This window comes from Desmodus rotundus, chromosome 6, assembly GCF_022682495.2.
Source record: "Desmodus rotundus isolate HL8 chromosome 6, HLdesRot8A.1, whole genome shotgun sequence".
NCBI lineage: Eukaryota > Metazoa > Chordata > Mammalia > Chiroptera > Phyllostomidae > Desmodus > Desmodus rotundus.
In genome coordinates, this window is record NC_071392.1 from 113,730,976 (window position 1) to 113,747,895 (window position 16,920).

At 49.7% G+C, this 16,920-nt stretch overlaps 1 protein-coding gene across 1 annotated transcript in view; it reads right to left on the reverse strand.

Moving 5' to 3' along the window:
- Nucleotides 1-389: 389 nt before the first annotated feature.
- Nucleotides 390-16,920, reverse strand: part of BPIFB1 (BPI fold containing family B member 1) — a 28,450-nt gene continuing 11,919 nt past the window's right edge. The window contains exons 3-16 of the mRNA XM_024559892.3: nucleotides 15,547-15,688; nucleotides 14,758-14,865; nucleotides 13,683-13,835; nucleotides 12,819-12,900; nucleotides 10,938-11,001; nucleotides 9,117-9,202; nucleotides 7,946-8,125; nucleotides 6,971-7,024; nucleotides 6,326-6,484; nucleotides 5,753-5,820; nucleotides 4,831-4,876; nucleotides 3,782-3,845; nucleotides 2,766-2,842; nucleotides 390-548 (exon numbers count right to left, since the gene is read on the reverse strand). Of these exons, the coding sequence (XP_024415660.2) occupies nucleotides 516-548; nucleotides 2,766-2,842; nucleotides 3,782-3,845; nucleotides 4,831-4,876; nucleotides 5,753-5,820; nucleotides 6,326-6,484; nucleotides 6,971-7,024; nucleotides 7,946-8,125; nucleotides 9,117-9,202; nucleotides 10,938-11,001; nucleotides 12,819-12,900; nucleotides 13,683-13,835; nucleotides 14,758-14,865; nucleotides 15,547-15,688 (1,316 nt within the window). The 3' untranslated portion in view covers nucleotides 390-515. The remainder of the gene's footprint in view (nucleotides 549-2,765; nucleotides 2,843-3,781; nucleotides 3,846-4,830; nucleotides 4,877-5,752; nucleotides 5,821-6,325; nucleotides 6,485-6,970; nucleotides 7,025-7,945; nucleotides 8,126-9,116; nucleotides 9,203-10,937; nucleotides 11,002-12,818; nucleotides 12,901-13,682; nucleotides 13,836-14,757; nucleotides 14,866-15,546; nucleotides 15,689-16,920) is intronic.

Consider the following 16,920-nt stretch of genomic DNA (forward strand, 5'->3'; position numbering starts at 1 on the left):
ACCATTGAGAGGGGCCAGGCGAGAACTCAAAGCCTGCCTCCAGAGTCACGTAGTTTAGACAGCCCTCGACCCACCACATTGCCAAAATCAACAAAGCATGAGATCCTGGCCAAGAGGTTGTCCCACTGTAAGTGGAGGTCGTAAGGCCAACATAGAAGGCAGGAGGGCACAACTGGGTTTCTAATTCCTGATGCTCAGGGAGGTGGCCAAGACCCTGGATATTATCCGCAGGTGGTCTGATGTGGCCCAAACATAGCTCGGAAGTGGCCCAGATTGTCTCAGAAGTGCCTGAACATGATGCAGAAGTGCGTTGGATGCCCAGTCCCCAAGGCTGCCGGAGGCACAGTGACTCCCGAGTTGAGACAAAAATACATTCCAGACTGCAGAAGTCGTAGACAACTATTTATTTATTGCAGAGAGGGACACCTACAGAGTTGGTTTTCACTGGAAGCCAGCCTACCCTGGATGGCCACTGTCCAAGTCTTTACTGGAAGACAGGAGAAGGGTCTGGGGTTCTACGCGGAGGCCGGGGTGACCACAAGAGCGTCCTGGAATTGGAGAAGGAGAGTCAAATGGGTTTTTTAGTTCCTGCCTTGTGATTTATGTTGGTTTGTCCTCCTCAAGGTGACCTCTGGCACTGGGGGTCATGACCATGAACTAACTCGTACAGAATCTCTGGAAGGGCCAGAGGAGTAGGGTCGGTGTGTGAAAAGTGACGCCAAGCAGGGGTTTGGAGTGCAGGCAAAGTATCTGCATGCAGAGTGTGGGACTGTATAGGATCGTTGCCCCCAGTCGCAGCTGACCACCCATCTCCCAAAAGTTTCATTAAATGGAGATTCCTGGTTGTATCCACTGGGTCTTAGGCAGCTACATTTTTAACAAGGCTCTGGCTTTAAAAAAACAAAACAAAACAAAACTAAGTGTGATATGAAGAACTTAATCCATTAGATCCCCCCCAACATTTTATTATGATTATTTTCAAACATATAGTAAAGTTGAAAGAATTTTATAGTGAGAATTTTCATATACTCATCACCTAGATTCTCCTATAAACTTTTTAAAACCACATTTGCTTTATCTCATATCTAACCACTTATTTATTTGTTCAACTAGATTTTAAAACATATTGTAAAGCTATAAAAGCAAATAAATGAGCTGCTTAGTCCAAAACAAATGAATAAAACAAAATAGGAAATTTGGAAACAGTTCCAAAGAATGAAATGATACCTTTCCAACACAAGCTGTAAATGTTGGGATGTAAGTTGACTAAAAGAAATAAAAAGAGGACAGCTGCCAAATGCCCCCTTAATAAGAGATGTGTGAAATACGGGAAATAAACTGGCGTCCATGTAGTTGTACAGACACCAGTTGTCCGTCCAACATGAATCAAGTGTAAGTATGTGTCTTAGATTAATAAATTGCTTCTACTTTAATCAGATTATTGTAATGTAGTCCATTAGTGCATGGCCTGTGTATTCAGACATCTGCTGAGTTTTATGGATGAGGAAGCTGGTCTCAGAGAGGCCGGAGGAGCTGCCTGAGGCCCCATGGCTGGAGAGAGGGTGTGAAGGGGTGTTCTGGTCCTGGAGTCTAGACTCTCAGCCTCTTTTGGTACCACCCACAGTACTGTTCTCATTATTTTCCATCACAGACAGCTGAAGGGTGGACATGGTTTTTGAGGAAGGCAGCTGATAATAAGTCAAATGTCAACCTGTCTTGGAAGCTAGTTAATGAAGCCTCCTGCCCTTCCCCCAAACTTGACTCAAGTGGGGTGGGGCACTTTTGAGACTTCTTTTCTTCTGGGGGTTTCCCTGGAACTAAATAGCTCAGGAATTCAGTGGTACCAGTCCACAACTTTGGGCAAATCAGGACTAGTAAGAGTTCCAGGTTTGGTCCTAAATGCCTCCCTGGTCTTTGCTTTGGCACCATGGCCATGGAAGGGCGCACTGTTACCTGTGGATTTTCTTAATTGTTAATAATTCTGCTTTCAATGTCTCTCTACCTCTAGGGTGGACTAGAAACTCCAAGAAGGCAGGGGTTTCTGTCTGTTCTGTTCACAGTTGTGATCAGTGCCTGGCACACAGTAGGCACTTAGTAAATTCCTGCTGGCCAGCTGATTGATAGGGAACCACCTCACTGTCATGGGCTCATGTGGATATTAGGGCCCAAAGCAGGGGGTTATCAGGGCAGGTGCTGAGTGCAAATCTCAACTCTGCCACCTACTGGGTGTGTGACCTTGGAAACGGACTTGTCATCTCTCAGTCTCAGTTTCCCCATCTGTAAAATGTGTATTATGACAGAGGTACCTCATAGGGTGGTTGTGAAAACTGAGCAAAATGCTACCTATATTCCAGTGCCTGGCCCCAAATGATGATGGGCTGTTAAATATTATTAATGATAATATTTGGAGGTGGGGTAGGGGTGATGTTGCTACAACTCCTCTCCCCAGCTGCTGACAAAGAGAGTCATATGATGAATAAGCATTTATTGAGCATCTACTGTGCCAGGCCTTACTGAATGAGTGAAGGAACAAATGAATGACAGGAAGGATGGGATATGTTGGAGGTGTATTGACCCCAGGCAAGGACAGTTGTATTCTTCCACTTACAGATGAGGAATTGAGACCCTGCAAGAAGAAGGGACTTCCCCAAGTCCCCCATGAGTGACCACAGGGGCCCGGGTTAGAGCACAGCCCCACCTCCCAGCCCCAGGGCTCTCCCAGTGACTGTGTCCTCCCCTGGGGAAGGATGTTTAACCCCACTCACCTTGGTCAGAGACGATGAAGCTGCCTTGAACCCCAAGGCCTTCACCATCGGCACTGACACCCCAGGCCATAATCTGCCTGAAATAACATACGGTCAGAGACTGGTGGGCCTGGTGTGGAATTGGGCAGCTCCGGGCACGTTCGCAGTTCCCAGAGGGGAACTCAGGACCTGGCATGCCCAGTTCACACTGTCCCTTTGGCCTCCGCTCATCCGGTCTCCTGTCCAGTCTCCACTCAGCCTCCTTAACCTTTGCCTCCAGCACCGGCTATGGCTGCTGCAAAGGGCAACCACCGCATCCTCGCACACTCCTGCTTAAGAACCATCAGGGCCTCCGTCACCCACAGCAGAAATATAGAAATTAAGATTTCTCATTTTAATAAAATAAAGAAATGGAAAAGGCAGCTTGGCATAGGTTACCAATTTTCCCCACCCCTATGACCTGAGGCTTAATTAGATTAATTCCACTTTTTCTCTTAACTTCCTCCATTATTAACAAAAATAACATTGTTAACAATAGCAATGGCTAAGAAATGTCGAGCACCAACTGTGCTAGGTGCTGTCCCTCTCCCCTCAACTCCCACCCCTTACAAACAGCATCTCTTTTATGTTTCTGAGGAAGGTACTGTAATTTCCCCATTTTACACATGGGGAAACTGAGGCTCAGAATAATAAGGCAGCATATCTAAGGCCAGGCAGCTAGCAAGATGGGGAATCAAGACTTGAACCAGGTCTGCCTGAGGCTTGTCCATTTACACCTTTGTCTCCTGTCATCATCCCTGTGAGGCTGGGACATTGCCCGGGTCATCTTTGCATGTCTGGGCTCTGGAACCAGTAAAGCAAGTTGGAGATGGGAGAGCTCATTTTCAGATGGGTGACTGGGAAGGCTTCCCATGGTGGAATTTGAACTAGGGTGGCAAATGAATAAAAGGGGCCCCAAAAGGAGACTCAGGCAGGAGAAGTATCGTGTCACCCCTAAAGCCCTGGAAAGTGGGGGGATGGATAGCAAAGGCACGCACCATTCTCATTTGGCAGCAGAACAGAGGCAAGAATCTCCGTAGTGATGTCTTTCAGAAGCTCAGGCTGTGAGACAGAAGGGGCACTGTTACCCTGGCTGAGATTCCCAAGTCCTCCCAGCCATTCCTGGAATGGGCACAGCCCAGACCCATGGAGGACAGCTGGTGGAGATGCCAAAATCCCAAGTCTCCTGCCAGTCAAAGCTGCAAGAGCTCCTGGGGGTGACACAAACCCAGCTGGCCCTGGGGTCCAGTAGGTGAAGGGATGGGGGTACATCAGAATACGCATTCCCCATCCCCTACTCTCAAGGGCACCAGCAGAATGTGCCCAAGGAAATGTAGCCCTGTGCTTCCTGAGGTTTAGACTTCTCAAGGGAAGCTAGAAGTCCTGATTTTCATGAGGAAACCTCTCCACTTAAAAATATTAGTAAAAGAAATTAAAAAAACAAAGTAAAAACATAAAGGAAAGAAAGAAAGAAAGAGAGGGAGAAAGAAAGAAAGAAGGAAAACAACAAAAAATTCACCAAACCCCCCAAAGACAGGACTCAGCCAATTTCGGACCTGTGATTTAGCCTGACTCAGATGAAGAAACTGAGGACCAGAGGGAAGGGACTGTGCAGGGTCACTGAGATGGATTTATGACATAAAGCTATAAAAAGGAAATAAATGTGCTGCTTAGTCCAAAACAAATGAGTAGAACCAAATAGGAAATTTGGATACAATTCCAAAGAATGAAATGATACTTTTCCCACCAAAACTGCAGATAGAAGAGATTTGTTTTCTCACTTTGGGTCAAAACTTCACAGAAGGAAAGTGAGTGTGTATCTGTGTGTCTGTATGTGTGTGTTCTCAGCTATGTTCAGCATACAGTAGGTGCTCAGTAAATGCCTGAACCAGGTGTTGGGCTTCGTGGCTGATAATATGGAGGCTGGCCAGCCCACTATGGGGCTGTCCATGGGCACCTTGTTGAAAGCACTTTCTGGGCAATATCTCCCTTCCAAATGGACCATCCTGGGCTATTCTGTGTCCCCAGGGACAATGTTAATACTCACATTGAACAGGCCAACGTCTGAGTTCATCAGGTGGATCCGATCAGAGCTGCAACAGAAGATACCCATGAGAATGATCCCTGACTCTCATTCATTCATTCAACAACTGTTTATTGAGCACCTACTATGTACCAGGCACAATGTAAGCTCTGGAGATACAACAGTAAACCAAATAAAATTCTTGCTTTCTGGAGCTTACGTTGTAATTAGGGGTGGGGTGGGGGGACAGAAAACAAATAGTTGCCCAGAGAAGAGAAAAATTGTCCTCAGGCGTGAGGACCATGTGAACTGGGGAGCTCGGTCTCCTCCTGAAGAGGTGCCTGATTCCCAGCTCAACTGGTTATTGCCATGTAGGAATGCAGGTCCAAGACAGCCAGAAATTCTGATTTTTAGATCTTGGCAACTCATTTATATTAAAAAAAAAAAAAACCTCTAACCCTATGTGGGCTAATCAAAACACATCCATGGACTTGATTTGTCCTAGGAGGCTCCAGTATGTAGCCCCTGAACTCCCTCTGGGGCGGCAGGAGGCTGGTGGGGTGGGGGAGAACAAGCAGGGGCACAGAAGGCAGCTGGAGCCCTGTGCTTCTGGGCTGGGCTTCATGACTGTCACTGCCTCTTTGTCGGAGGGGTCCAGACTGGGCCGCTCAAGGCCAACGGGGTGATGCTGGGCAGGCTGTTCCTGCAGCCAGGGTCAACCACCCCGTGGCTGCTGCAAGGCCACTTTCCTTTCCTTCTCTGCCTCTCATACTCAGTCCTTGACCATGGGACAGTCCAGGTAAGGCAGCCCTTCTGACTGTCCTGAAGTAGCCATCACCAGATGCTCACACCCCAGAGACTCAAAACACTATTTAAAGAAACCCAGTGGTCAACAGGTGGGACTCATTTTCATCACCAGACTCTTCACAGTGATTCACATGTTTACCTGATTTCATTTAAGCTGAGTATAAGCCGGTCACCTTCGGTGTGAAACTGAGCATCTGAGCTGGCTTCCTGCAACAAGAGAAGCCCAGGCCCCATTTCTTTTAGAGGATAAATCAAAGGTGAGGTGTGGGGTTGTGTAAGGAGGCTTTGGGGTCAAACTGACATGAATCTCAGCTGCTGGCTCTGTGACCTTGGGAAAGGGTTCAGCCTCTTGGAGCCTCACTTTCCTCATCTATTAAATGAGATAGTACCAGTACCCATCCCCACTGGGCAGATAACCACGTAGGAGTATTGTGCGGAACGATGATGATTATGATGACGGCAGCAGCCAACACGCATGGAGCCCTCATTGCGGGAAATGACTGAAAAGGGGGAGCAAAATGTCTGACCGACTAAGAAGGTCACAGGGTCAGAGTGGGGCCCCCATAGCTCCTGAATCTTGAGTTTAGAGCTCCCTATACTCAATCCTGCTGGGTGACAAGAGCAGTGGAAATGTTTAGCAAAGCAAGAGTGGTGAACAGGCACAGTGAAGGCTCCCCAGATTGCTGCCAATGTCACAGGCAATGGAACTCACAATGCCCAGGGTGAAGAAGGGGCGGCGGACTTCATTGGTGGCAAATACTTCCAGCACGATGAGTTGGGCCACCTTGGCGTTGCCCTGATCCAAAAGCAGCTCTGGGGCATTCTGGATTAGGATCTTCACAATCTGCGTGTGCCTCAGCTGATTTGCAGCCTGGAGTGACATCAGACCTGTATGTGGCCTCCCAAGTACTTAGCCTCGGCCCATCGGTCCCATGTGGCCCAGCCCATGCCCAACTTCCTGGCCTACTTCCTGGACTCCCTGCTTCCTCTCTGTGCTCCAGCCACACTGTCCTCTCAAATCCTGTAATGGATTGTTGCTTTCTCCATCTTACAGCCTTTGATTTCGCTAATCCCTCGGCCTGGAACACCCTTTCCTCCAGAGAAGCCCTCCCTATTTTCCCAGACTCTATCAGGTACCCCAGCAATGCTCTCATAGCCCTTAGAATCTGTCCTTTGTGACTGAAATATTAGCTGTGACAGATATTCAGTCCTGTTAGACTGAAGTCTTCATGAGGACAGGGTCTCAGTCTGTAAAAGTCACCAGTGCTGGAAGGAAGGCGAGTATTTTTATTCCCCAGAGGCCCATGGACAGACCACAGCAAACACCTATCAAGCTGCAGATGGCCAATGAACCAACCTTTTCACTGATCACCTTGATGTTAGACTTCAGCCGGAGGGCCAGCTCAGGAAGCTGAGGATGAGAAGAAACCAGAGCAGATCCGCTTGAGGGGACAGGGGAGAAACACCTCCAGCAGCTGCACTGCTGGGATCCCAAGAACCCTGGAAGAGCTGGGTGGGCCTGGTGGTCCAGACTACATGTTTGCCACTGGTGGAAAACAGCCCTATGCCAGCTGCTGTGGGGCATGGGGTCCCCTTTGGCCTGGACTTTTACTGTGGGTCGGTGGTGGTTGTGGGTTTGTGGGCAGCTCCCTGCTCCCAGAGGACACAGAGAAGTGACCCAGTTCCTACTATAGTCATGAATGTGGTTGCTGGTGACCATCCTTTTCTCTCACCATCTCAGCCCCTTACTCTGAGTTCTAATCCTGAAGATCTTGGTTATCTGTAGCTTGTCAGCTGACTTCAAGTCCTCACACCCTCTCATAACTTTGGGCTAACCCTTTCCCCCTGTGGGCCTCAGTTTCCCAGTCAGTCACCTTGGAAGAGGTGGCACGCCTTGGTTTCTTGCTGTGCTGTGTTGGTAAGGATTCCAAGGCTGTGTTGGTGCCTAGGCTCAATAGGAAGGAGGACCCTGATTGATTAGTAATGTCTGCTACGGGCCCCATGGTGGACAGCAGTGGCCCAGTATCTAAGATGCCCTTTGGTTCAAGAGGACTGTTATTTGGTATAAGAAGCAGGTTTATGAGGTTCCAGAGGGCAGAGCTAGGACCAGGGCTGGACGTTACAGGGAAAGTTTCAGCTTTAGAGCTACATGTCAGAGGCAGAGACTGTTGCGGGGGTGGTGGAGGGTGCTCTCCATTACTAGAGGGATTTGAATTGAGCTTGACAGGGGATTCTGGACCAGGGGCTTAGGGGTCCTTGAACCCCTTTGATTCAGGAAATTCCCATGATGCAGCAGAGGCGGCTTTATCCTCCATCTCATGCTGAGGCTTACCACATAGTCCAATAGGACCATGATTTCTTCAGGAGGGATCAGGGCAGCCAGTGCAGCATTCACCACATCCTGCCTCACGGTGAGGGTGAAAGGGGCGCTGTCCAGGGCGGGCATTGTCAGGGAAACTGCAGACTCATTGAACCACTTCTTCACGTTTCCCTGTGAGTCCAACAACTTGGCCTAAGGAGACACAGATCAGAGAGTGGGCTCAGAACTTTAATTCTGAGGCACACCCAATAACAACAACCCAGAAGGACACAACACCGCTCAGTCTGTTTCCCCTTTTGCATTTGCTTCCAGGAAGCTTAGCCCAGAATTCAGTGCCTTGCTGTAGGTGATGAGTCATCTCAGGTGCCTAGCAACATCTACTCTGCCTGCATCCTTCAGATAATCTGATTTTTTCAAACTTTAAATATCTTATTTGGCATTAGATTTCAACTTTTCAGATACCTCACGAATGCTTTGGATGATGGGAGAGTTAAAAACTGCAACAAAATTGATGGAAATGATTGATGATGCAGTTTTCCAAGGGATCCATGAAAACTGGTCTGGGATGCAAGCTGCCTGGGTTGGGCTGGTCCCTCAGGGAGTCGAGTCCCAGTGTGTATGCAGCTCCATTTACCAGGGTTCTCCTGCCTGCTAGTCTTCAGTCTTATTTCATTCTCTCCTTGGTGACTATGACTAATCTACATTTTACAAATGAGGAAACTGAGGCTTAGAGAGGTGAAGAAACTTGCCCAAAGTCACACAGCCAGAGGCTGGTGGTGCTGGGAGAGAAACTTAGATCTGCGTGATTCTCAGTGATGTGTTTTGATCCTGGGCTCGGGGTTCAAGGTAACTAGATAGTTGGGGATTGGCAGAGGATTGCTGGGAGAAAGGCCAACAGCCCCAGGGCAAACACTCTGGCCTGTGACTGGGGAATTCAAGGTCGGAGGACAGATCACCAAGGCCGATGTTCTGTGTTTGGCCCTTCCATTCTACCTGCTGTTTTTTCTGCGTCAAATGGCTTACATAGGACATGCTCAGCCTGTTCAGATTTTTCTAAATCAGCCTGTGTCCTAACCGTGACCAGAGTTTTCTCCCCTGAAAGAGATCCATGGTGTCTGACCCTTGGTGGACAGAGAAGGGCAATGATGTCCCCACTTTACTCTCACGGTTCCATGACACTCACCCCCAGGTTGAGCTGGATGACATTACCCTTGATGGCAGGAGACAGAAGGTCAAAGTTCAGGTGGCCAGAGCCAATGGGAACAGGCACTGCTCAGGGACAAGAAGAAAGTTGTGTGAGGGTGAAGGGCGGTATTGGATGGGGTTGTTTGGGGACTGCTTTTGAGTGGAGCTGCATTATTGCATGGGGGGGGTAAGCAGAGGGGAGCAGGAGTAATGGTGATATTGATAATGACAATGATGAAAGTGATAATGACTGACATTTATTGAACATATATTGAGCGCTGAACTGTGTGAAAACTTTACATGGGTTAGCTCATTTAATCCTCACAATAACCTCAGGAGGTAGGGCCTATTATTACCCCCATTTTACAGATGGGAAACCAAGGCTCAGAAAAGTGAAATGACTTGCTCATACCATGAAATTCGAACCCAGTGGTTCTATGCCAGCATCCTGGTTTGGAACAAAACTGACCTATTTCTTATAACTCTCCACCTCTCCACCAGACTGACCTGTACCCAGGCAGATCTGGATCTGGCCACTGGATCCCACATGTTCACCCTGGGATTCCCCACTTGGCCGCAAAGGGGTGGTGGCGTCTCAGTTGCCCTCGCTGTTGGGCCGAGAATGGGGAGGGCCGTGGAGGAGAAGGTGCAGGTGCAGGCGGGGAGTGGGTCCTCCTACTGAGTGTCCTTCTGCACTCACTAACATTCTCCCTGATCCGACTCCTGCCCTGCCCCTGGGGAGGTGAGGAGCCAGATAGACCTCCGTTCTAGCCACAGTGGCCTTAGGTGCTCTCTTGCTCTCTCCCGGCCTCAACCTCAGTTTACTCACAGGACTGATATCTAGGAAAGTTGGCTTGAATCTGAATTACACCACACTTGAAATTTGAAGAATTGGGTTTAAGCCTTCCCCTATCACTAACTTCCTCTGTGAACTTGGATAAATAATTTAACTTCTCTGAGCCTTAGTTTTCTTATCTGTGAAGAGGGGCAACAATCACTACTTCGTGGTGTTGTCTGAGGAGTCAGCCAGACTGTGTATAGAACGCCCAGCCTAGTATTTGTTCATGGGTGTTCAGTGCTGCTGATTCCATTCTCTTCTTCCCATTCCCCTCTGGTGGCCTCTTTGAATGAGCCGCTTCAGATCGGAACACAGTAGGCAGTAGAATTTCTTCTTCCTGCCAATCCCCACTCCGAGGTGTCTGAGCACATCAGAAATTTGAGGTGGGGGTAGAAGCCTGTGACCTTCCATCTCTGCTACTCTCAGCGGGGGAGCAGTGACCTCCTTCCTGAGCATACACTGGTTTCTTCCCTCGTTCCCCCTTCTCTAAGCCCAGAGTGGTTGCTGTATCATCCATCCTTCCACCCATCCATCCATCCACCCATCCCTCCACCCATCTAGCACACGCTTGAAAACACTTCCCTATGCTACCAGAGTACCAGCTTTGTGCCTGGAACTTCCCTGTAAATTTTTAATCCTCACTAACAGTCCTCTGAGGTAAGGATGTATAAACCCCATTTTATAGATGAGGAAGCTTAGGATAAGGGTGGAGTTGGCTTCCCATAGTCAAGGAATGAGTCAATGGTAGAGCTGGAATTTGCACTCAGATTTATCTGGGGCACCTGCTAGGTCATGTGGGAACTTGCCTTTAGTAGGTACTGGTGAAGTCAGAATTGTGAAACTGTGCTCATCCCAGGGAGGAATCAGCTGATGCTCTTTCCACCAGCAGGCCTGACTGGGGAGGCACCCTGTGGGCAGCACCAGGGCCTGGAGGCCGGCTCATTAGTAAAGGAAAAAGGTGGGAGACAGCAGTGTACTTACTGCTCACCAGGTGCAGGAGGTCCTTGTGCAGGTCCTCAAGGGCCTCCTCGATCATGGGACACAGCTGTGACAGCACAAATACAGGAGCTCCATAAGCAAGGGGGTCCCACAGTGACCCATGTCTGGCCCACATGGCCTGAGTCCCACTGCTATGCCCATGGCCTGCCAGGTTTTAATCCATGGGGTTGAGGACTCTGGTGCATCCGCTCCCCCAGCCAACCCCACTGCTCAGAGCAACTCCCCCAACCCCCGACCTTCCCCACCCCCTGGTGAACCTGGGATCTTCTGCAGTGGTTTGCCCCTTGCCTTATGCCCAAGGTGCACCTGGGCCACCAGGTGCCTTCCCTATCAGACTCCTCATCTTGTTCCTGAGAGCCCATGTTTTCCGTGAGTTTTCATTACTGAGTTTCTCCTTCATATCAGACTCTTAAGACAGAGGCCAGTAAGACAGACCAAACCATACTCATGAACAATCTCTTTGTGTCCTTTGTGGGTTCATGGCTCCCCCCAAATCGCCAGCAGTTCTCACCAGAGAGCAATTTTGTCCTCCAGGAGATGTTTGGAAATTTCTGGAGACATTTTTAGCTGTCACAACTCAGGAGGGGATGAAATAGACATTTCGTGAATGGAGACCAGGGATGCGGCTAAACATCCCATAGTGTACAGGACAGCTCCCCACAGGAAAAGCCAAATTTTACAAAATTTTCCACTTCGAGATTCCTTTACAAAGGCTCTCTGGAATGGTTTAGTTAAGTATTAAATATGATGCAGCTGTTACAATAATTAAGAATATTGTACGATGGCATAGAAAATATATGTCACTTAAATAATATAAGATAGTGTTGACACCGAGCGCAGCCACATAAACACATGAGTGCATGTGGGTGGAGCCTGGAAGGCAACATGCAAAAGAGAAAACAGCTGCCAAGTTAAGGTAGCAGGATCATGGGTATTTTTCCCCTAAAGTTGTTTCGTTATTGCATCATCTTTTCATTTAAAAATGCTCTATTGTGAAAAAAATTAGTTACATGAGCAGGTAGTTTGAACCACAGGAGACTCACTGTTGTGAACATCATCTTGGAATTTGTAGTGGAAATCAATGGTCAAAGTGGGTGAATCAGCTTAGAGAGTTTTAACTTACCTGTGGTAGGTAAGGGACCTATAACATGACTGTCTCATGTTTACTGACTCAGGAAAATAAGTCCAACAGGACCTGGTGGGTGACAGAGCCCTAAGGACCACAGGTCGGTTTGAGACACCAGTATACTAGAACCAGCTTGTACTGGTTTGTGTGGGCAGTTTGTTAAATTTTCAAGAATTTCTGAGATGGTAACAAATTCGGACATTATTAAAAGTTAAAGTGTATAAACTTACAACTAAGTTAATTATATGAAAAGCAAAGTTAATGAAAACTCAAAATTTATGACTAGTTATTTTGTTATATCTTACTATTATCTCTTGCTCTTGCGGTCATTTATGTCTATTGTATTCACATGGTGGAAATACATACAATTATGTGCTACTGCTCATTTCTCCCCGACTCTGCTCAGCGACATCACTGTAGTAGCTTGAAATTGGCCTTGGAGGGAGTGTTTACACCAGAGAAATCAGCAAATGCTACAAATCTGGGCTCCCCCTCCTCAGCCTCTCCAAAGTCAATTGTTCAGCATGATTTATCAGCACATCACTGTTCAAGGTCTCCTGGCTGACTTTTGGCAGTTCCATTACCTTGACCTCAATGATCCCCTGCTGAAAGCATGATCCAGACCCCGAGTTTCCCACTCAAGGAGACACAGGTCCCTCAGCACCAGCTTGCAGTTCCACTCCAATCCTACAGGGGGAGCAATCTTTACAGCCCAGTGAGGTCCTGATTCCACTCACCTGACTTTTCACCAGTTTGGGCAGGGCTGGCACCAGCAGTTTCATGACTTTGTTGGCTAGGGGGTTGATCAGAAAAGAGAGCCTTCCAGAGAGCAGAAAAGGAGAGAGATTAGGAAAGGTCAGAGATGATCGCCCCTCCCTTGCTTTACAGAAGGGAAGACTGAGTCCAGGGGAGAAAGGAACCTGCCCAAGGGCACTCGGCAGGCTGTTAGAGACAGGTCTGGGAGTAGGCACCCAGCCAGGTTTATACGGTAGCAGAGAGTTCTCTGGGAGCAGGGGCTGGGGATTGTCATAGAAATTTGTGCTGGACACTGGTATGATGGCAGCTGTCATTTCCACCCCAAACTCCTGCTAAGGGGAAGAGGAGGGAGGCACCATGTTTTTGAGACCCTGCTGTGTGCCACATGCTCTGCAGAGTGCTTGCTTACAGCCGTGGCCTGAGCTCATCCTCTCACTGCTGCTCCGAAGGCGAGGCACAAGGAGGCAACTTGAGCAGCCTCACCCAGATAGTAATTGAGGAGATGCATTTGCCTGACTCCAGAGCATGTTTTACCCCTGGCTCCCCCCTAGCTTGCCTGGAGTGGTTTGACGGACCCTAGGAAGGTGGCTCCTCTCCACCTTTAAAAGTTTGCTCCACTGCCTGGCACGATGCCTGCAATCCCATCATTATGGCCTCCACCCTCGATGTCTTGCAGTTTCTTTGGCATCACAGACTCCCTGAGAGGAGGCCTGGATCAAGAGTCAGCAGGGTTTGTCCCTATCTTTCTGAGTGTCAGGGTTCTCCATCTGTAAAATGGGGCAAGATCGCCACCTGGCTTTCCTCCCAGGCACGGTGGGAGCCCAGTGGCAGGTGGCCACACTCACTTCTTCAGCAGGCTGATGCGCAGACTCCTGTGGCTGTTGGAGCAACTGCTGAGGACAAGGTGGGTGGTCTGGTCTTTGCTGTTGGTCTCCACTCGGATGATGGCTTGGGCCTCTGTCTCCATGTGCATCTCCACAATGGTCTTGACCAGCGGCCTGGGAGTGAAGGTGCCTAACGCTGTGAGCATCATCCGAGCTCCAGGCAGGAGCAAACCCATTGACCCTCTCTGTCTTCTGGCTCTCTGACCTCCGTTCTCAGGCTCCTTTGCTGGGTTCTCCTCATTTCCCCATTTTACTCTTTACCTTAGCATGTCCCATGCTCTCTTTTTTAACTTTCTCTCCTGGTTTAAATCCTCTGTATATGCCAACAGCTTCCAAATTTATACACAACTCCTTACTCAGGTGTCTTACAGGCACCTCAAGTTTAGCGTGTACTACATTGAACTGTGCAACTTTCCCAAACCTGCTCCTCTCACAGTCATCTTGTCTGGGTTCCTGGCCACTCCCTCCTGCCAGTTGCACAGGCAGAAACTTCGGAGTCAGCCTTGACTTCCCAGTCTCTCCCTCTCTTCCCCCACATTCATTGACCAGGGAATCTTGTTTTCTCTACCTGCCTCCAAAAAAGCACATCCAGAAACCTTGCCACCTTCCTGCCCCACAAACTATGGTCCCAGCTCCATTGTCTCCATCTGAATTATTTTAATAGTTTCTGGGTGGCCTCCATATACAGCAACCAGAGGGATTATTTAAAAAATGTTAAACATGTCATGTTTCTCCTCTGCTCAGGACCTTCCATGGCTCCCATCTCACTTGGGAAAAGCCAAGTCCTCAGCTCGGTCCACAAGGCCCTGTATGATCTGGCCTCGGCTGCCTGCTGGCCTCACTTCCCACGATTCTCCTTCTCTCTCCCCTCTCTCTTTGCCATTCTTTGAACAAAGCAAGTGTACTCTTACCTCAGAGCCTTTGCACTTGCTCTTTCCTCTGCTTAGAACTGTTTTCTAGATCCCGCATAGAGGCAAGGGGGGGATGCGTGGATGTACCTGTCAAGCCTGCTGTTCCTGACCAAGGGAATACTCACGTGTTGAATCCAGCCACCATGTCCAGTGGGATTGTGACCATTAGCTCCTGGTTGTCAGCCGAGGGTTGCACCTGCACCTGGAGGATGTTGGCTGAGGTGACTTTCAGCCTGGATGGGATGCAGGAGAGATGAGAGTCATCTGAGCATCGGCCACAACTTGTTCCCCTCCATCATTCCCCTCTCCCCTGTTGCCCAGCCAGCAGCTGGACCCAAGCCCTGTTCGCTGACTCTTTCCCAGTGTGGTCTTGCCACACCCCTCCCCCCAACCCCTGCCCCTGCTCACAACACTCTCGTGGCTCTGGCCTTGCTTAAGAGATGAATCCCAGCTCGTTGGCCCGACTTCCAAGACCCTCTGTGACCTGGCCCCTCTGACCTCCCCATGCTCACCTTGGGGTTTGAACAACAGCCATTCTGACCTACTGTCACCCCTCTGTGCCTTTGCCCAGACTGGTCCCTCTGCCTGGAATACCATTTTCTTCTCATCTCCTGGAGCGTGGAGTCAAAGGCTCACCTGTCACTCGGACTTAGAGGTGTCACCTTATCCCTTCACACTCTCACCCCAGGTGACTTCCCTCTGGAGTCACCCTATTAGGGCTCCTGTGTGACTCTTTTATGGTTATTAACTCCTCTGGGAGCTTCTGAGGAAGGGACTTCATTTGCCTCACTCTTTGTGGTCAGGCACAGAGTTGACACCAACTGATGCTTGTTGACTGATCAAGTGAGTATGCCAAGTGTGTCCTGGGCAGCAGTGTGAGCAGGGAGCCCCCAGCCTGGCCCTGCTCCACTTACCAGATAATGAGCTTCAGGATGGAGTTCACCAGGCTGCCTAGTATGGGGACGCCCCCAGCCGGCTTCTCCCTCACGGCGCTGAGCAGAGGCAGCTGCTGCAGGACGTTGACAGCATCACGTTCCTTCAGCTCCTGGGTCAGCCCTGGAGACAGATTCTAGGGATTAGGGCCCAGCAGGAGGAGCAAGGAGGATGGCTTGGTGGGGGCTCCAGGCTGGGAGGGAGTCTCACTAGGACTACTCGGACCTGGACACAAGATAACGGTGTGGATGGTTCCATCCTGACCATCTCTACGGTGTAGCCATGGCCTTCAGGATGATGGCCCAGATGGGTCATCTTCACATGAAGACTGAGGCTGGGGCATAGATGGACCACTCACACCCCTGAGCATCGCCAGCCTCTGCATCCCTCCCACCAGTCAGCGGCAAACACTTCTGGACTCAATAGGCAGGGGATTTATAAGGCCCTGTTTGGGGCTGTTTTGCTGCCACAAACACACTTGCTAGCAATTCTCTGGCACCCAGATCCTATGCCTGTTATCCAAAGAGTGTCAAGTGCTGAGCAGAGAAAGGGGGAGGCAAGGTTGGGGGTTTGTGAGCCAGGAGCCCTGGGTTCTAGTCCCTGCTGGACTCTCCTTGGCAGCCAGAGCCCATTTGGCTTGTGTGCAGAGCAGGTCAGAAGTGCTGCAGAGCTGATGCTCGGGAAGCAGCCCTGGTCCAGTGACTGATGGGAATCCATGTATAAACACCCCAGCTCCCTCAGCCCTTTGGCAGGATGACTCAGGACTGTGTGCCCACTGTGTCCCAGAGTCCCTGTGCACTATTGCCTCTGGGCAACAAAACCACCCTTTTGCCTGCTCTGTGATAATGGAGATGGGCCCTGTAAATAGTCCTCCTTTGCCAGCTGGTGCAATGTTAAGCTCTGTCTGCAGAGGCTCTGGAGGGCCATGGAGGAGGAAGAGGTTCCCCCTGCCAGGCTCCTGTGGTCTTATTGTCTAGGGCTGCGAATTCAGCAACAGTCCCCAGGGCAGCTCGTGAGTACTCATGGGCAACTCAGCTTCTGTCCAGGAAGTTTCCTGGAGAAGGCTTCCCAGGAACCCTTTTCCTTGGGGGCAGCTTCCCAGAGAATTCCTTTGGCTCCCTGCAGGCAGGCTTCTGCCCGCTGGCTCAGCCTGCCAACTGTGGACCAGCTCTGACCTAGGGCAGCTCGGCAGATTTCCCCACCAAGCACTGGACTTCAACCACACTCCTCCCATGAGGTCTGGGGAGGATTCTCCCCTTCCAAGTTTATTCTGTCCTTGGATTAGCCTCTCCCCTCCTCCCCAATCCTCTTTGGAGTCCTTTTTATTTTCTTTCTTAGCCAATTTCCCATGGCTC